At 36.9% G+C, this 21,481-nt stretch overlaps 1 protein-coding gene across 5 annotated transcripts in view; it reads right to left on the bottom strand.

Moving 5' to 3' along the window:
• LOC130929577 (guanine nucleotide exchange factor VAV3-like) overlaps positions 1-16,370 on the bottom strand; it is a 101,456-nt gene extending 85,086 nt beyond the window's left edge. For all 5 annotated transcript variants that reach the window (XM_057856841.1, XM_057856843.1, XM_057856842.1 and 2 more), the window contains exons 1-2: positions 15,853-16,370; positions 10,431-10,547 (exon numbers count right to left, since the gene is read on the bottom strand). In XM_057856841.1, the coding sequence (XP_057712824.1) occupies positions 10,431-10,547; positions 15,853-16,056 (321 nt within the window). In that variant the 5' untranslated portion in view covers positions 16,057-16,370. The remainder of the gene's footprint in view (positions 1-10,430; positions 10,548-15,852) is intronic.
• Positions 16,371-21,481: the final 5,111 nt, after the last annotated feature.

Here is a 21,481-nt window from a genome sequence, read left to right as displayed (position 1 = left end):
TGACTGATCAAGAGGAAAAAAAGAGAGTTCCCCACTAAAGTTCAACCCAAAACAAGCATGCTCTCAGGGAAAGTGGCATATTATACTAAAACATGCAATCTTATGAACAAAAGGGGGCTTCTTGGGGGCGGACTGAAGTAATCACCCTAAATCCAGATGCATTAAAATAATCGAATGAATTAAAAATTACAGTATACTCAAAACGTATATATTATGATTATAATACTTTCAATTTGTTTTTAAATTCTACAGTCATTTCTAATAATTATAATAACATTATAACAGGGGTTTGTGCGCTCAGATTATTGTAAAATACAGTAGCTCAATACAGTGTATAATTATTTCAATATCATCACCCCATAAATTGTTCATCGGTGTAAATGAGAGTGTGATTATACTATATATACTGTATATATACGTACAGTATATAATAGAGTATAGTGAATGCTCCATATACAGTCAATGTGAACGCTATTGGCGATGTTACTGGTCCTATGTCCAGTTCTTCTTGACAGTCAAGGGCCCTGCAATCATCTGGCAACCAGTTCAGAGTATACCCGGCCTGCTGCCTGTAGTTAGCTGGGATAGGCTCCAGCATTCTCATGACCTTGTCAAGGTAAGCTGTATAGATGATGAATGAATATCATTACCTATTTCGTGACTAAGTTCTAAAATATGCATTCTTCCTTTTTGATTAAATAATATACATATATATATATGTATATTAGTGCTGTCAAACTTATCGCGTAATCGGGCGGTAATTAATTTTTTAAAATTAATCATGTTAAAATATTTGACGCATTTAGCGCATGCGCAGAATGACCCGCTCATGCATTGCCTCAAACAGATTACAATGACACCGTTTTTTGCACTGCGAGAGCTAAGAGGCAGAGAAAGTTGTTTTGTGCTTTTTCTTAACAAAGCTATACCACACGCGACGTGCTGGCACTCTGTTTCTTTATTAGCACATTCAGCTTTAACGATAACACAGCTTACGGCTCTCGGCAGGCTGTAACGCTAACTCCTTCCTGCATCATGTGAGTAAACAACATTGGCGCCGCGTGCACTTCAGACTGCCTCGGATAATTCTATATCAGAATATTACAAAAGGCGAGTGGACACAGGCGTTCATTGGACCGCGCCCTTTATTGGCATAAGCTTCGGCAAGTCCTTCACAACAAACATAAGTATCATTTAGTGATAGCACAACAAAAATAAATATTGCTATCTCTCAAAAAAAAAAAAAATTATGTTCACAAAAAGAAAAGTGCTTCAATCTGTATTATTGAGGCCCTATTCTCACACAGATAAACAACAATGCATAGAGGACTGGCATTCCCAATCAAAACAACTATGCAAAATACACATAAAACTTTCTCAGACTTTGGTCAAACTCTATTAAAACATTTCGTTAAGCTCAACAAATACACTGGATGGCAATATTTAGTCACAATATACAAACTATCAGAGGTCTCATACGTTGTGAAGCCTGCACTCAAATGACCGTAAAGTACAATGGATGCACCAGTAAACAGGGAACTACGGCGTCAGTCGAGGGACAAAACACTCTTTGGCTTGATTTCTCAGTTAATTTAAAACTCGCTATTGACACCTTGTGGTGTATTTCAATCACAACCTTACGTAGTTAAAGACGTTTTTTTTTTATTTTTTTTTTTTTATGTGGCGTCACCGCTTGGCGACTTCAACAATGGCGAGCTACTAGTTTCTTTTTTGATTGAAAATCGACAAATTTTATTAAAACGAAAACAATAAGAGAGGTTTTAATATAAAATTGCTATAACTTGTACTAACATTTATCTTTTAAGAACTACAAGTCTTCCGATCCGTTGATCCCTTTAACAGAAAGAATGTTTATAATGTTAATGCCGTCTTGTGGATTTGTTGTTATAATAAACAAATACAGTACTTATGTACAGTATGTTGAATGTATATATCAGTCTTGTGTCTTATCTTTCCATTCCAACAATTTACAGAAAAATATGGCATATTTTAGAGATGGTTTGAATTGCGATTAATTAATTTTTAAGCTGTGATTAACTCGATTAAAAATTTTAATTGTTTGACAGCCCTAATATATATATATATATATATATATATATATATATATATATATATATATATATATATATATATATATATATATATATATATATATATATATATATATACGTGTGTGTGTGTGTGTATTTGAAGCAGTACATATAATTAATGACTGAAAACCTAATAATTGTGTGTATTTGAAGCAGTACATATAATTAATGACTGAAAACCTAATAATTGTTTTCTTGGAAAAATGTTCATTATTGCCAATATGCAACAAGCCTACACCAAAGCACTATTTATATACATATATATATACATATATATATATATATATATATATATATATATATCAAAGAGGGAGGTGGCGATGTCTAATAAAGTGATTTTGCTCACTTAGACAAAGATGCCATGAAGTAATTTGAAGCACGACTTTTATATTAGGCAGGGCTTTGGAATGAGCACAGGAAAGATCTATTTTCCACCAAATAACTGAGGGTAAGACCCAGAAAAAGAATCTCCAGTGGCGATTCACAGAACTGAATTGTGAATATGCAGTGAAACACTGTACAGGGTAGTAGCAAGTGTTCGGTGCCTTTAGATACCTTTTGAGGCAATGTTTAGCATCTTAGCCAAGCAAACAATAAGCATCCACCTGTTTAAAACATCTTAAAAAGTCTTTATGAGACGATTTCTAAACAAATAGCCACAGCATTTAATAGCTAAGCGGGCTGGAGTTGGCCTCAGAACACACACTTTTAATGTTCTTTAACTTTTAAGAATCGAGGAGCTGTGCCGAAGTGGCGGTTAATGAGGTTCTTATCTAACAGGCTCTCTGCATGTAGCTTCCTGTGCGAACTCTGCTGTGGTTTCTTGTCCACCAGGTGCATTTGCACCATGTCACCGATGCGGCGTGACACTAAATTAAATATGAAAGAAAAGAAAATCTGTGTGAAGTGAGGTCCTTTCACAACAATTTGGACCGACTTTTTTTAGTTTGACCTATCGTTATGTCCGCAAAAGGTATCACTGAAAAGTTCTATTAAATCCAATTCATTTCACACAGGATTCCAATTACGGTACTAATTATCAGAGGTGGGTAGATTAGCCAAACATTTTACTCCAGTAAGTGTAGCATTACTTCTAAATAACATTACACTAGTAGAAGTAGTCATCCAAAAATTCACCCAAGTACACATAAAAGTATTCGTTGAAAAGAATACACTAGGAAGGAGAAACACTGTGAGTAAAAACTTACAATCTCTGATTAAAAAAAAAAAAAATTCTCACACATCTACAGTGGTATGAAAAAGTATCTCAACCTTTTGGAATTTCTTACATTTCTGCATAAAATCACAATCAAATGTGATCTGATCTTTTTCAAAATCACACAGATGAAGAAACAGTGTCTGCTTTAACTACAACCACCCAAACATTTATAGATTTTTTCATATTTTAATGAGGATAGTATGCAAACAATGACAGACGGGGGGAAAAATAAGTAAGTGAACCATCACATTTAATATTGTGTGGCCCCCCCTTTGGCAGCAATAACTCCAACCAGACGCTTCATGTAGCTGCAGATCAGTCTGGCACATCGATCAGGACTAATCTTGGCCCATTCCTCTTGACAAAACTGCTGTAGTTCAGTCAGATTCCTGGAATGTCTGATATGAATCGTCTTTAGGTCATGCCACAGCATTTCAATGGGGTTCAAGTCAGGACTTTGACTTGGCCACTCCAGAACATTTATTTTGTTTTTCTGAAACCATTCTGGGGTTGATTTACTTCTGCGTTTTGGATCATTGTCTTGTTGCAGTATCCATCCTCTTTTTAGCTTCAACTGTCTGACGAACATCCTCAGGTTTTCCTGCAAAACATCCTGATAAACTTTTTAGTTGATTCTTCCATTAATGATTGCAAGTTGTCCAGGCCCAGAGGAAACAAAACAGCCCCAAATCATGATGCCCCCTCCACCATACTTCACAATGAGGATGAGTTGTTGATGTTGGTGAGCTGTTCCATTTTTCCTCCACACATGACATTGCGGGTTACTTCCAAACAATTCAACTTTGGTTTCATCAGTCCACAAAATATTTTGCCAAAACTTCTGTGGAGTGTCCAAGTGCCTTTTTGCGGATATTATACAAGCAACAATGTTTTTTTTTTTTAGACAGCAGTGGCTTCCTCTGTGGAGTCCTCCCAAGAACACCATTCTTGGCCATAGTTTTATATATAGATGATATGTGCACAGAGAAATTAGACTGTGCCAGTGATTTTTGTAAGTCTTTAGAAGACACTCAAGGGTTCTTTGAGTATTCTGCGCGCAACTCTTGGCGTCAGCTTTGGCGTACAGCCACTCCTTGGGAGAGAAGCAACAGTGCCAAACTCTCTCCATTTGTAGACAACTTCTCTGACTGTCGATTGATGAACATCCCTACTTTTAGAGATGGTTTTATATCCTTTCCCAGCTTTATATAAATCAACAATCCTTGATCGCAGGTCCTCAGAAAGCTCTTTTGACCGAGCCATGGTACACATCAGACAATGCTTCTCATCAAGACAAGCTTTACTTTTAATTTTTATTGTTTTAATTTCTACTTTAAACCACTCATCAGTGATTGGGCGCACACCAGACTTAAATTGTTTGGTAAGAATTGGTTTCAATTGCTCTATTAGTTTCCTTAGGCAGAGGGTTCACTAACTTATTTTTCCCCCTTCTGTCATTGTTTGAATGCTATCCTTATTAAAATACGAAAACCTATAAAGGTTTGGGTGGTTTTAGTTCAAGCAGACGCTGTATTTTCATCTGTGTGATTTTGACAAAGATCAGATCACATTTGATGGTGATTTTATGCAGAAATGTGAGAAATTCCAAAAGGTTCAGATACATTTTCAAACCACTGTATATGAACTGTTATCATTATTCCGTACTACAAACTATTACATGACCATATTAGGCCAAAAAGATGACATAAAAATAATGAAATTCAGAACAGAACAACACTGTGAAACATCACCCGTCCAAAGAGCATGAGTGCCCTCTCGTGGAGAAAAAACATTGTTACCTCTGATTGGAATACTGTAATGGAGTCATGTGGTTATTGTTGCAATGTCTCATTGGTGAAACTGAGCCACTGTCGGCATCGCTCGAAAAAATTCACTCGGTATGTAAAATAAAGAGGAAAAATGTAACGACTCTAGCGTAGCCCAAAGTAGCAAAGTAAGAGTAGTATTTCTTCTTCACAAATCTACTGATGTAAAAGTAAAAAGTATCACATGGTAAAACTACTCTAAGAAGTACATTTTTGCACAAAAAGTTACTCAAGTAAATGTAATGGAGTAAATGGATCGCGTCACTACTAGGGCTGTCAAAATTATCACGTTAACGGGCGGTAATTAATTTTTTAAATTAATCACGTTAAAATATTTAACGCACATGCCCTGCTCAAACAGATTAAAATGAGAGCACAGTGTAATGGCCACTTGTTACTTGTCTTTTTTTGGTGTTTTGTCGCCCTCTTCTGGTGCTTGGGTGCGACTGATTTTATGGACCATTTATTTTAATGCACCATGTGCATTGTGTAATTATTGACATCAACAATGGCGAGCTACTAGTTTATTTTTTGATTGAAAACGTTACAAATTATATTAAAACGAAAACATTAAGAGGGGTTTTAATATAAAATTTCTATAACTTGTACTAACATTTATATTTTAAGAACTACAAGTCTTTCTATCCATGGATCGCTTTAACAGAATGTTAATAATGTTAATGCCATCTTGTTGATTTATTGTTATATTCAACAAATACAGTACTTATGTACCGTATGTTGAATGTATACAGTATATCTGTCTTGTGTCTTATTTTTCCATTCCAACAATAATTTACAGAAAAATATGGTATATTTTATAGATGGTTTGAATTACGATTAATTACGATTAATTAATTTTTAAGCTATAATTAACTCGATTAAAATATTTAATTGTTTGACAGCCCTAGTCACTACCCATCTCTGCTAATTATAGAAGTAGCAGTACAGGTATGGGGTTATATACAAGAGGTGGTGGGAGTCGTGTAGTAGTGTGTACTAACAGCAGTAGTAAAAGAAGTATTAGTGGTCGTTGAAGGTCTTGTAATAGAAATGTAGTAGCATATTTCACTGGGGCACGTGCCCCAGTATTGATCTGCAGCGCCCCAATATAAATTTCACCGTTTAAAAAAAAAAAAAAAAAAAAAAACTAAAATACTTTGGAGTTTTAAGCCTACATCGCATAATCTACAGAATGGGCCTATTTAATATGGTCATATTACTGTATTCACTCCATCTGCACATGGCTCTTTAATATGGTAAATTATGCACGTAACTTCGGCTGTGATAGGCATTTGATTTGATACTTCCTCGGAGCACTTTCAGGAGATGCTGCGTTCATGTGTATCATGAGATCTGAGTTCCCAAGTTGGAAATAGGTTCTGATGTGTTTTAAAGCCGTAATGTGGGATAAAAACCTGGTGGGTAACTTCCTACAAAGAAGAGTCACCTATTTTAATGCTATAACGATACATTATAATGCGCTTTTAATATACACCATGTAATACTGAACAATTTTTTCAATTACTTTAACAACACGTGGCGTGAATGCAACATCAAAATTACAGTGCGTGTGCCTAACTGCCAATCATACAGTCGACGTTGAAAATTACACCTTCCTACCTGCTTTACAGGTTAGTTCCAGATAAACTGCCCATCCTTGTTGTTGGTTTTTACCTCTGTGTTGATGTTTGTTTGGTCGCCTATTCCTATGAATTGTGAATTTAAATGGTTCAACATTACTGTTTACGTATCAGGCAGCTAACTGCGGTAAACTACTGTGGCCATAGATTGAAGTAGCAGATTAATTCATTTTAACTTTTATAGTCCTATATCACAACAAGGTTGTCTCAGAAGGCTTTACAGAGTCAATTTGATACACAGATACAGTACATGAACGAGATGAGTTCATGTCCTGGGCATTAGCTGCTGTCTTTTAGCTAACTGGCTATGAATACAATGACCATTACATGCGATTTTAGTGAGAGGCTCTCACTCAAGAGCTTTGTCTAATATTGTGGTAATATGATAGGTGGTATTTGAACTGTATCAAAACTGATGCTATTTATTGCTATTTGTTTATATATGACCAAAATGAATAAAAACAATCTATATGAATTAATTGCCGATCTTTGGGATGTAACCTCTAGCAATTTTATATGTGTGCTCATCATAATTTCCAGCTTTTTTACAAGCATTTTGTTACTGCAGTCAATGTAATCTATAGCAAGATGTCATATTTTTTTTATTTCTATTTGACTCAAACAGCATTATTCTTGACAATGGATACCAGAAAGTTATTTGCTCGCAGCAAGGATAAATCAGCAAGGAGGAATGAGAGCGGTAAGCTAGGTAACCAACCCAGGCAACATAAACACTTTTAGGTCACAACCTACCAGTTGAGATACACTGATTAATTGCATAACAGTTCCATATATCTCCATTTCTGTCCAGACAAAGTAGAGTAGTAAAGTAGAAAGAGGTGAGGGAGAGATGGAAGTTGATGAGCATGAGCAGAAGTGAACTGACTATGAACAAGGGATGTCCCAATTATTTAGAATTCTGATAGCTGAAAAACAAAAAAGTCTTTAAAGCACTAGTTTTACATTTTTATGATAGACAACAAAGGTCAGTGCCCCGCTGTGCCCCAGTATTGGATTAGGTCTAGTGATGCATGCCCCTGTGTAGTAGTAGCAGCAGTGGTCATCAAATATATTCTCCAACAACTTTATTGCAATTCTCAAAGATGCAATATTGGGAGAGCAGAAGTGTAGTAATAGTTCTGTGCTCTTCATTGTACTAGTTACAGTAATAGTTGTAGTATACACAGTAGTAGCGTAGTAGTAATAGTAATAGTAGTAAATAGTAGGGCTGTCAAACGATTAAAATTTTTAATCGAGTTAATCACAGCTTAAAAATTAATTAATCGTAATTAATCGCAATTCAATCTCTAAAATATGCCATATTTTTCTGTAAATTATTGTTGGAATGGAAAGATGAGACACAAGATGGACATAAACATTCAACATACTGTACATAAGTACTGTATTTGTTTATTATAACAATAAATCCACAAGATGGCATTAACATTATTAACATTCTTTCTGTTAAAGACATCCAAAGAGAAAGATTTGCAGTTCTTCAAAGATACATTTGAGTACAAGTTATAGTAATTTTATATTAAAACCCCTCTTAATGTTTTTGTTTTAATAAAATTTGTAAAATTTTCAATCAAAAAATAAACTAGTAGCTCGCCATTGTTGACGTTGCCGATGGGTGACGTCACAGCCGTTCTTCCACAGTGTCTTTAACTACGTAAGGTAGTGACTGAAATACACCACAAGGTGTCAATGGCGAGTTTTAAATTAATTAGAGATCTAGCCAAGGCAAAGTCTGAGTAAGTTTTATGTGTATTTTGCATAACTATTTTGATTGGGAATGACAGTTCTCTTTGCATTGAGCGCTTTTCTTTTTGTGAACTTTTTTTTTTTGAGTGATAGGAATATTTTTTGTTGTGCTTTCACTAAATGATACTGTAGCAACTTAACTGTTCCGCCCAAATGCATGATGGGAAGTTGGGCAACCATGACTGTCAGTGGTGGCTGCAAATGGTATACAGTATGTTCTGCGATATGTTCAATTAAGCTTGTTAAGAAAAAGATTGTGTCCTGCGAGAGATAGGAATACTATTTTTGCTCTGCTTTCACTAAATGATTCTATAGCGACTTAACTGTTCCGCTCAAATGCATGATGGGATGTTGGGCAACCATTACTGTCAGTGGTGGCTGCAAATGGTGTACAGTATGTGCTGCATTGTTTGATTAAGCGTGTTAAGAAAAAGATCGTCTCCTGTCATTCTTCCCCATGTCGTTCGCCACAATACCTATATTAGTTGTGAAAGAGTTGCCAAAGCATAAGCCAATAAAGAGCGTGGTCCAATGAAAGCCTGTGTCCACTTGCATTTCTATGCCTTTTCGCTCTCAATGTGCTAAAACGTAGTCATTGTAAACTGTTTGAGGCAACGCATGAACGGGTCATTCCGTGCATGCGTTAATTGCGTCAAATATTTTAATGTGGTTAATTTAAAAAATTAATTTCCGCCCGTTAATGCGATAAATTTGACAGCACTAGTAAATAGTCAAAATTAGTTAATGCTGAAACAACTTTATGGCATGTTACAAAGCTGTGTTAGCAGGAGTGGAAGAGTGTATAAGTTAATTAATTGGATGAAGCATGTTTTCTTTCAGTTCTGCACACAAGTACACTAACCTGAATTAAAAGTACAGCTATGCAGTGCAATTAAGTGACCAAAGCACTCAAAGCTGTTTGAGCATTTATTCTCTATCCTTGGAATCCGGTCCCATGTACAAATATGTTCTTTATCCTCACAAGTAGGATATTTGGATTTGGCATAACGTCAGTATCTTAAAATAATTGCCTAGGTCCCTTTATAAAAATAATAATAATAATAAATTGTTAGTAATTTTTTTTAAATGAATAAATTGTTCATTTTTTTTGTCCTTCTTGGAAAATTTGATAAAAAGGACAAAGGCAATTATTTTAAGGAGGCATCAATATAATAAGACTAGTAAGGCAAAACTGTACTCTAGTTCACATTTGCATGACGCTAATAGAAGTGAGTATAGAAAAATTCATGCAAAAAAGGTCTCCATACAGTACTAATAGTATAGGTAGCATGAGTAGTGTCAGTACTTAATAGTGGTGGTGGTAGCTATTATAGTGGTTGTGTAGTAGTAGTAGTAGTAATAATTATAGCATGAAACATTTCTTAGTGGTCACTGAAATGTAGGTTAGTCATGTTGTCATCAGTGTCCTAATGCTGCATTTTCTCATCCTCCAATTGGCACCAGGGAAAAAAAGTGGATTATCCTGGCTCTGATATTTAACATGTTCCCTTCTGGAGAAAAAAAATAAAAACAACAACACAGATTTCCACTTGTTCAAGTTGTAAACAAGCCTGTCTGAATCTCATCCATCCAGGATGAACCTGACACAGAAGGTTGCTTGAGTGAGATTATACAGTACTGTGCAAAATGCTCGGTACAGTCCATATTTGTAGTGTTAGGGATTATCAGATTAACTGGAAGCTTCTTTGGACTTCAACTCAACTAAAAGAAAATAGTTTCTATGGGAAACACAAGCCAGCATCCAGCTTTTAGAGGGACCCCAATTTTAATATTCTGTACATGCTGTTCATTGACATTGAAAAAACAAGCGCGGTAACATAATGAAGGTTTAAATGAAACTGATTGTCACCTTTCCAAAGTCACGCACGTCAAACAGGTCAAAAGCGTCGAATAGGTCACTTTTCTTCATGCCGAACAAGTTGCAGCAGCATGTCAGGAAGGTGCGGATATTCTTCAAGCACAGGAACTGCAACAGTGAAAAACGTGAGATGAAAAAAACGACATAGATAATTGCAACCAGGGATCCTGTTTGTCTATTTAATTTCATCATGTGAGAAATATTTGTTAGTTTTAGTGAAAATAAACACGTTAATATATCAGCTAATTATTATTTAAAAAAAACATTGAAATATACAAATAAGTATTTAGTCAACCACTAATTGTGCAAGTTCTCCCACTTGAAAATATTAGAGGGGCCTGTAATTGTCAACATGGGTAGACCTCAACCATGAGAGACAGAATGTGGAAAAAAAAAAAACCTGAAAATCACATTGTTTGATTTTTAAAGAATTTATTTGCAAATCATGGTAGAAAATAAGTATTTGGTCAATACCAAAAGTTCATCTCAATACTTTGTTATGTACCCTTTGTTGGCAATAACGGAGGCCAAAAGTTTTCGGTAAGTCTACATAAGCTTTTCACACACTGTTGCTGGTATTTTGGCCCATTCCTCCATGCAGATCTCCTCTAGAGCAGTGATGTTTTGGGGCTGTCGTTGGGCAACACGGACTTTCAACTCACTCCAAAGATTTTCTATGGGGTTGAGATCTGGAGACTGGCTAGGCCACTCCAGGACCTTGAAATGCTTCTTACGAAGCCACTCCTTTGTTGCCCTGGCTGTGTGTTTGGGATCATTGTCATGCTGAAAGACCCAGCCACGTCTCATTTTCAATGCCCTTGCTGCTGGAAGGAGATTTTCACTCAAAATCTCTCGATACATGGTCCCATGGATACAGGCATTCATTTGGACCGTGCATTTAATTGCGTAAAGCTTTGACATCTCTTCCACAACAATTATAACTATTGAGGCGAGCAACGTGGGGAAGAATGACAGGAGTTGCTTTTTTTCTTAACACCCTGCATTGTACACAACACAGAGAGGATATATTATTTGCACCCGCCATACACAGTCATGGTTGTCCCACTTCCCATCATAAATTTGGGCAGAACAATTTAGTCACTACAGTATCATTTACTGAAAGCTCAACACATACACTAGATGGCAATATTTACTCACAATATACAAATTCACATTTATCCTTTAAGAATGTATCCGTGGATCCCTTTCACGGAAAGAATGTTTATAATGTTTATGCAATCTTGTGGATTTATTGTTATAATAAACAAATACAGTACCTATGTACAGTATGTTGAATGTATATATCCGTCTTATCTTTCCATTCCAACAATAATTTACAGAAAAATGGCATATTTTAGAGATGGTTTGAATTGCGATTAATTACGATGAATTAATTTCTCAGGTGTGATTAACTCGATAAAAAAATTTTAATCGTTTGACAGCCCTAATTTTAACGTAAATGGCTGTCAATGGCCTCAATTTATATATGCCTCAATGGAATCCAGTACATTGGCATCAATAGTAGCGACATTCATGATAGTCAATGGCATGGACGTACATACTGTAGCTGTCAGTGGTATTGACTTACTTAGGCGCCAGTTCAATGTCAATGGGCTGTAATGGTAAATGGTAAAAAATCCCAACCACCTATGTTTGCCTGTCATTGAAATGAAGGGAAAATGCTTGCCATTAAAAATGGAAATTCTGGTCATTTTGATATTGAAACGGTGCCGGTCAGTCAAACGGTTTGGAGTCTCCACTGCGCCGATAAAATGTGGATAATCAGATTATGAAAGAAATAAATAAAAATAAAGTTGAAGTCTTATAGTAAACTTTACAACCTGCCTTGTTCATTTTTTTGAGTGTGCTCTCTCGCGAACCGCAGACGGGCCTGGACATGTACTAGCTTCAGCAGGGGGACACGTCTGGCAGAGCAGGATTTGAGTCATTGGCGGTGCATTGTGTTACTGATAGTAGCCTTTGTTACTGTGGTCCCAGCTCTCTGTAGGTCACTCACCAGGTCCCCCCGTGTGGTTCTGGGATTTTTGCTCACCGTTCTTGTTATCATTTTGACACCACAGGGTGAGATCTTGCATGGAGCCCCAGATCGAGGGAGATTATCAGTGGTCTTGTATGGCTTTCATTTTATTATAATTGCTCCCACAGTTGATTTCATTACACCAAGCGTTTTACCTATTGCAGATTCAGTCTTCCTAGCCTGGTGCAGGTCTACAATTTTGTCTCTGGTGTCCTTCGACAGCTCTTTGGTCTTGGCTATAGTGGAGTTTGGAGTGTGACTGACTGAAGTTGTGGACAGGTGTCATTTATACCGATAATGAGTTAAAACAGGTGCCATTATTACAGGTAATGAGTGGAGCCTCGTTCGAAGAAGTTAGACTTCTTTGACAGACAGAAATCTTGCTTGTTTGTAGGTGGCCAAATACTTATTTTTTACTCTAATTTGGAAATAAATTCTTTAAAAATTAAACAATGTGATTTTCTGTTTTTTTTTCACATTCTGTCACTCATGGTTGAGGTTTACCCAGGGTGACAATTACAGGACTCTCTAATCTTTTCAAGTAGGAGAACTTGCACAATTGGTGGTTGACTAAATACTTATTTGCCTCACTGTATACTACTATAGAATAAACGCCATAATTGTAGGCATGTTTGAACTGATTCCAACGAAAGTCCAGGCGTGCATGTAGCCTAGTGTAGTACAGGGAAAAAAAGCACTGGAGGCAAACTTGTTTATCCCACAACACTGTGCTCCATTGACCCTGATGCCCTGCTTTCCACGTAGGGAGATAGCAGGTCAGTGTGGAACCGTGAAAAGGGGCCGCATACTTATGCTTTTTTGCTCCTACGTGGCCTACAGCTGCGGGCTGTCCCGCTGTTTTGCCATTACAGTCTAGTGACTGCACACAAGAGGGCCACACTAAAAACGTTACCAGTGTGTAAGATAGCTATTCAACAGACCACATAATGTCACATCATCTAACAGCTTAATTATCATACAATTGAACATTTTCCATTTAACCCTACAAATAGGAAGTACGACTCCTGAAGACATTTTAAATACTCCCTTCAAATGGGTGGATCAAAGCTGGATGTTATCAGGCCCCCTGAGAGGCAGCAGGACATTAGAGGCGATCCACTCGACCTTTTTTTGTTGTTTTTTTCCTCCATTATATTTATTCAGTGACACACGCTTAAAATGCGGTCTTGACTATTGAGTCACTCCCCCCCAAAATACCCACCGTGAAAGAGGAGATAAAGCAAATGAAGTTCAAATCTACACAATTTTAATTTGTTTAATGTGTTTTAACCTGTTCCTTAAAATCCAAATGACACAACTGACTAGTTTCTCAAGATATGCCCGTCATTTGGACGATTTTTGCTTTGACATGTAAGTAAAATTTGGGCAGTAAATTACGACTCATCACAAAACACACAGCAGTGAACAATTTTTTGAAGGAAAGCTTCAATGTATTTATCGCCATATCCTTATAATTGAAAAAAAAAAAAAAAAAAAAAAACACATTACAACTTTTGGTGGTTGATTTTTGGTGTGAAGGCTAAAATGTGTTAAAATGCGTTAATTACATTTCAATTATTACATAGGGGAAAGATGATTTAGGAGATGAGTACTCTGAATTCCGAGAATGAACTCGTACAGTTGCCATGCCAATGTTTGGGCACATCCACGGTGCCTAAACATTGTCATGCCACTACACATGTTAAACTGAGCCAAAGGGAACATACTGTACAAACAGTAGCAGACAAATGTTGTAGCACCCTAGGTATCAGGGGCGTGACAAAATATCGAAATGGTGATATATCGTGATACTTTGTATCACAAAAGATTATCGATGTGCTCCTGCCAAGAATCGAGATATCATTTTAAAAAGGTGTCAATGTCTAAAAAAAAAAATAATAAAAAGGAACCAACAAGTTGCTACCAAAATCTTCCACCATAATAGTGTCTCAGTTAACTCTAAGGCAGCATTGACGGTGCACGACGCCGAATCCATTTAGACTGGGAACGTTCGTTCATTTGAAACCAGAGCATTCACAGTCATTCTGTCCGATTTTCAGGGCATTTCCTGTTGAGTTTGAGTCACTGCCTATTCATTTGGGTGATTCCCAGGTCACTTCCTGTTCTGTAACTCAAAATAAACAGGAAGTGACCCGTAAAATACCCCAAAATCAACAGGATGTAACTGAAAATCAACAGGTAAATGACCTTAAATAGCCCAAAATTACCTCATTGCCTGGCATTGGCTGCCACTGACGGCCATAGACGTTCAATCCGTTTGAAGTGGGAGGGATGGCAGCTGCCACTCTCCCAGTTCAAATGGATTGGACGTCTACTAGTGATAAACTCATTCCAATTCACAGCAGAAGGTTGTTTTTCTTTTTATTCGTTGTTTGTGGAAAACTCTAGAATTATTTCATGACCAATGTATCGATAATCGTTGTATCGCCATATCGTCAGATCATCGTTATCGTGAACTTTGTATTGCAAATCGTATCGTATCGTATCTTATCGTGAGGTACCAAGAGGTTCCCACTCCTGCTAGGTATACCCCAACCTTTGCATGCCGCTTCATCCTAAGACACCACTATATCATATTGTATATCAGAATGAATTGTATCATGGTAAATTGTAATATATTGATTATCAGGTAATCACTGTGTTTTAGGGCTGCAGCTATCGATTATTTTAGTCGTCGATTAATCAATGAACTAGTTAGTTTGAATAATCGAGTCATCGGATAAGGAACATGAAAAATTAAAATACCTGAGCTGAGCCTCAAACGGTATAAAAAGAGATAAATAAGGATCTATGTACAACAAAAGAACTATTAGCTAACTTACATAGCCAAAGTCCGCTAGCTTAAATGCTATAAAAACGCTTGTTTTTTTCTTCCATAATGCTCTTAACAAATGGTTCAGAAACAGATTCCCACAAAAAAATGGCTAACCTATAAACTAAATTACGAATGAATTAAAAAACATTAGCTCAAACAAAAACTTTGCTTATGTTGGTCTTAACATGGAGAAGCGAGATTCAGCCATGTGAAATGAGGCAGACTAAAGGGCAGTGTATCAACCCAAATCAGTACTAAATGCAAACACTTTCAAAATAAACCATTACAACGCCACTTAAATTAAACGAATACTCGAAGCAGCAAAATTTAATTTGAATCTTTTTTTCTAATCGAATACTCGAGTTAATCGATTAATCATTGCAGCACTACTGTGTTTTAATAGTTGGAGGACTACATGAACATGATAATATTGTTGGTAAAATACATTGATTAAAATCGATGGCAAGCACTTTATTATTCCTGGTTCTGTCTGGACGAAATTTTAGACATAACATTGGAGTAGGGTGTTATGTTGGTACCTGGGACATCTGCGGCCTGAGGTTGATGTGCTTCAAGTCGATACTGCGCTCCCTCAGATTGTTGAGCAGCTGACACAGCAGCACGCCGTCGCGTAGGGTCTGCGCCAGGTCAAACACCTGTGCAGTGTCCGAGGTAACCCGATGGTTGACCGGCAGCACCTTGCATCTGATGAGCCAGGCGGCGCATTGCCTCCAGTATTCCATGAGGAACAGACGTTGGAGAAACTAGTCTGAAGAAAAAAGATTACACACAGAAAAGAATGTCATGACTACAGCTGTGTCGCTCGCATTAGTGCAAGTGGAGGAAAGAGGCGCACAACAGGCGCAACTGCAGTTATGTGGATCAAAAGTGGTTAAAGCCCCCGCTCTCCCCATTCGCCCGCCTTCATGTGACATTTCCACGTGGGGGTTGTCTCTCCACCGGAAGAATACAAACTACTCGTTTTGAATTTGCTTTATTTATTACATTATATTTTACTTCCCTGCGTATTTCACTTATGGAGAGTTTTCATGCTTTAAAGATGATGTAAACTTCAAAAAAAAAAAAAAAGTCAACAGTAAACAAAAAGCAATAACCACATGAATTAAAATTTTTTTGGTTGCATTTGTACAAAAAAAAAGTTTTTATAAGATTTGCTCTTTTTAAGTTGTATGTTGTATTTATTCTTTTGTGATAAAGAAGAAAATGGACATAGCTGTGCCAAATGTTTTTTTACAATGTTTAAACAGATGATTTTTCTTATTTAAAAAAAAAAAGTCTTCATTTCAAAGGATATGTTTATTTTGCACTTTAGCTGGCTTTGTTGAATATATACATACCCACAGAGGTATGAAAAAGTATCAGAACCTTTTGGAATTTCTGACATTTCTGCATAAAATCATCATAAAATGTGATCTGATCTTTGTCAAAATCACACAGATGAAAAAAAACGGTGTCTGCTTTAACTAAAACCACCCAAACATTAATAAATTTTCATATTTTAATGAGGATAGTATGCAAACAATGGCAAAACGGGGAAAAATAAGTAAGTAAACCGTCACATTTAATATTTTGTCCCCCCCCCCATTTTTGGCAGCAATAAATTCAACCTAACGCTTCCTGTGGCTGCAGATCAGTCTGGCAAATCAATCGGGACTAATCTTGACCAATTCTTCTCTACAAAACTGCTGGAGTTCAGACACCTGGGATCTGGCATGAATCGCTTTGTTTAAGTCATGCCACAACATCTCAATGGGGTTCATGTCTGGACTTTGACTTGGCCACTCCAGAATGTGTATTTTGTTCTTCTGAAACCATTCTGAAGTTGATTTACTTCTGTGTTTTGGATCATTGTCTTGTTGCGGCATCCATCCTCTTTTTAGCTTCAACTGTCTGACAGATGGCCTCAGGTTTTCCTGTAAAACAACATGATAAACTTTTGAATTCATTCTTCTATTAATGATTGCAAGTTGTCCAGACCCTGAGGTAGCAAAACAGCCCCAAATTATGATGCTCCCTCCGCCGTGCTTCACGGTGGGGATGAGGTGTTGATGTGAGCTGTTTCGTTTTTCTCCACACATGACGTTGTGTGTTACTCCCAAACAATTCAACTTTGATTTCATCGGTCCACAGAATATTTTGCCAAAACTTCTGTGGAGAGTCCAAGTGCCTTTTTGCGAACATTAAACGAGCAACAATGTTTTTATAGACAGCAGTGGCTTCCTCCGTGGAGTCCTCCCATGAACACCGTTCTTGGCCATAGTTTTACATATAGTCGATGTGTGCACATAGATATTGGACTGTGCCAGTGATTTCTGTAAGTCTTTAGCAGACGCTCTAGGGTTCTTTTTTACCTCTCTGAGTATTCTACGCTGAACTCTTGGCGTCATCTTTGGTGGACAGCCACTCCTTGGGAGAGAAGCAACAGTGCCAAACTCTCTCCATTTGTAGACAGCTCTCTGACTGTCGATTGATGAACATCCAGACGTTTAGAGATGGTTTTGAATCCTTTCCCAGCTTTATACAAATCAACAATCCTTGATCGCAGGTCTTCAGACAGCTCTTTTGACCGAGCCATGATGCACATCAGACAATGCTTCTCATCAAGACAATTCTTACCAGGTGTGTGTTTTATAGTGGGCAGGTTAGGTTTAAACCACTCAACTCATCAGTGATTGGACACACATCTGAATTAAAATGTCTGGTAAAAATTGGCTTCAATTGCTCTTTAAGTCTCCTTAGGCAGAGGTATCACTTACTTATTTTCCCCCTTCTATCATTGTTTGCATGCTGTCCTCATTAAAATATGAAAACCTAAAAATGTTTGGGTTGTTTTGGCTAAAGCAGACACTGTTTTTTCATCTGTGGGATTTTGACAAAGATTTTATGCAGAAATGTGAGAAATTCCAAAAGGTTCAAATACCTTTTCATACCACTGTATGTTTGTAATTTAAAAACATACTTTATAATTAGATGCACAATTCAGTTCATTTTTGTTTCACAGCAAAAATAACAATCCTATAAATATTGTATTCAGTTGACTTCAATTCAAATCCTTCATGTGGCTACATTCAACCCTGACCAATGATTGACACAGAGGCCGGCCAATGGCTCGCAAGCATGAAGACGTACATGTACAATTCTAAACACATTATTTACACATACACATATTTGATGGGGAGATAAAGGCTGAGGTCCCATTAACATGCAAGAAAAACAGAGCGCTCCTTATGTGCTGGGATCATTAGAAGCCTGCCATAAACACAGGAAGGAAGCCATCTTGTTTCACTCTGGATATTTTAGTATTCACTATAGCAAAGTCCCTGAAGTTATGTGATATCCACACAAATATTTTAGAAAGATTCATGACACGACTTTGCTTATTTTTTGCCGCCTTGTCAAACCAGAAAATAACCTACATTACTCAGGGTAATATTTTAGAGTCTAGACTTACTTCGATTGGAAAGACAAGGTAAAATGACATTTAAGACAATTGTTGGTAAGAGTGTACACCAGCGGTACTCATTAAGTCGACTGCAATCTACCAGTAGATCACAACGCTAGTGTGGGTAGATTGTGGCATCCCATTTTTTAAATTTATTTTTTATTTTTATATATACATAGTTAATTATCTTGTGTGAGCAACATATGTGGTTTTACAACACCGCCCTCCCCTCCCCCCGTTAAATCCTGGAGCAAAAAAACAACTAGCACTACTGGTGTACACAAATTAAAACACAATACGGTAAAGTAATAAAAAAAAAGATAATTAGGCCAAGGTTGAGCATTTCCTTCCCCTTACTCGTCCATCTTGAGTACCGTATTTGATCACTTTACAGGCGCTAAAAGGCAGTATCTTCTTACAGTAGCTGTCAATCACATTGTTTTATTGAAGTGATTCTTTCTCCTTTACTGAATTTTATCATCATGAAAATTAGTAATGACGCCAGCAAACGTTGAACCTTGTTTAGAAGGACATTGAAGTTACTCACCACCATCATACATACTAAATGCTGTTCAAAAATTGCAGTTGTTTGATGACATTTAACCTTCAATTGCTGCAGCCATCGTGACATTTTCCGACCACAATTTCAGCATTCTGGCGCCATCTAACTGACCAATAAAGACTTCAAGTTCCACAATCATCTACCAACTTCACACATTAAACAAGAGGTACTGAAACAGTCAGTTAGTGTTAGTCTGTAATGTTAGGCTGGTTGCTGCGGAGCTGGTCAGAAATAAAGTTGACGCTCTGTTCTAAACTACGGAAGCGTATTGCATTCACATGAAAACTAAAAAAAATGGGGGGGGGGGGGGGGGCTGTTTTTTGAATTAATTTTTTTTTCAACTCTCCATTTTTCTGAATAATTTATTTTTGGGGCTGTTTCTTTAGTTAATTTTTTTTCAACCCTCCGTTTTTCTGAGTAATTTATTTTGGAGGTCGTGTTTTGAATTATTTTTTTCCCCAACTTTGTTTTTCTGAGGAATTTATGTTTGTTTTGTTTTTTTTAATTAATTTTTTTTCCAACTTTGTTTTTCTGACTAATTTATTTTTGGGGTTGTTTATTTTTTTTAATTAATTTTTTTCCCCAACTTTGTTTTCCTGATGAGTTATTTCCGTTTTTTTTTTTTTTTTTTGAAAACTTTTGTTTCCCAACTTTATTTTTCAAAATAATTTAGTTTTTGGTTTGTTTTTTGAATGATTTTTTTCCAACTGTGTTTTTCTGAATAATTTATTTTTTGGGTATGTTTTTGATTTTTTTTTTTTTTCCTGAGCTTGGCTACCAAGGAAAAAATATTCAAAATTCAAATTATCAAGATACTTGGAAGTCGCGCGAACTGCATCCTGCAAGTTCAATACTGCAGTGTTTTTCAACCGCTGTGCCATGAGAGATTCTCAGGTGTGCCACAAAAAATTATCCAATATCGCTTTTTTTTTTTTTTTTTTTTGTACGTCGTCAGGCGGAGTTACAGAAGGAAGGAAGGAAGGACTAGGTAGAAGGTTTCGGTTGTATGTAAATGAGCAAGGTATTGCTTGTGTCACGTTCAAGAACTGCTCGGATTTCTAGCCACCTTGCTGTCCGCGACAATGTGGACCCCAGCACGTCTACTGTACATCATTGGATTAGACTCGTCAAGTGTCTATATACACGTAAGTGTCCATTCCATATATGGCAACCGTCAATCCCGCCCCTGTGTTTTATTCCAACGCATTTTCGAAGACAGCGAGGTGGCCGATGGCTAGAAATCCGAGCATTTCTTGAACGCGACACCAGCAACTTTCCAACAGCGCAATGGTGCCAAGCAGGCTTAAACGTCATCTCCAAACGAAACGCCTGTTGCTTTAAAACAAGTCAATGGACTATTTTGTTTGCCTTCGTGAAAACACAGATAAACTTTTTTGAGAAAAACTACAAAGGTAAATGAGAAAGCCCTCAAAGCCAGTTACCTTGTTGCTGAACTTGTTGCTAAATTCAAAAAGTCCCAAACTGCGGAAGAGAAATTAATACTACCTCCCTGCAAAATAATTGTCAGCGAGATGCTTGGCCCTGATGTGGTTAAAGACATTGCTAAAGTCCGCCTTGTCTGATAAGTCTGAGCTTTTCAAGCCTCACTGCGAAAAAAAAAAAAAAAAAAAACAGAAAGACAAAGAGCTGTTGAAGAAGAGCTTCGTGTGCGTCTTTCTTCAATTCCAGCCAGGATATCGGGTTTGTGTTCATCTAAACAGGCTCAAGTCACACTGAGTTAGAATAAATATTGAGAAATTAATGGACAATTAAATATACTGTACAGGAAGTAATTTTGGAACATTTTTGGTTCGTGGTGTGCCGCGACATTTTTTTAAAAATATAAAAACGTGCCGTGACTCAGAAAAGTTGAAAAACACTGCAATGCTGGAAGACACCTCCCGCGACACCTCCAAACGGCCTTTTTTCGAAAAAAAAAAAAAAATTCCTGGGCTTATGCGTTAGTATAACTTATTTTGAGTTTAAATATTCTAAATAAATATTCTGATCATTCGCTGCCAGCCTCTCCCAGTCTAAATGGATTGGACATCAATTGAAGCCAATGAGTAAAATACTTACTGCAAGTGCAACCATCTTTCAAATGAATTTATACGTGTCGTTTGGGCCCTTCAAAGACACCGGA

This window comes from Corythoichthys intestinalis, chromosome 14, assembly GCF_030265065.1.
Source record: "Corythoichthys intestinalis isolate RoL2023-P3 chromosome 14, ASM3026506v1, whole genome shotgun sequence".
In the NCBI taxonomy this organism is placed as follows: Eukaryota; Metazoa; Chordata; class Actinopteri; order Syngnathiformes; family Syngnathidae; genus Corythoichthys; species Corythoichthys intestinalis.
Note: the sequence above shows the minus strand (reverse complement) of the source record. Positions and strands in the feature narration are given on the sequence as shown.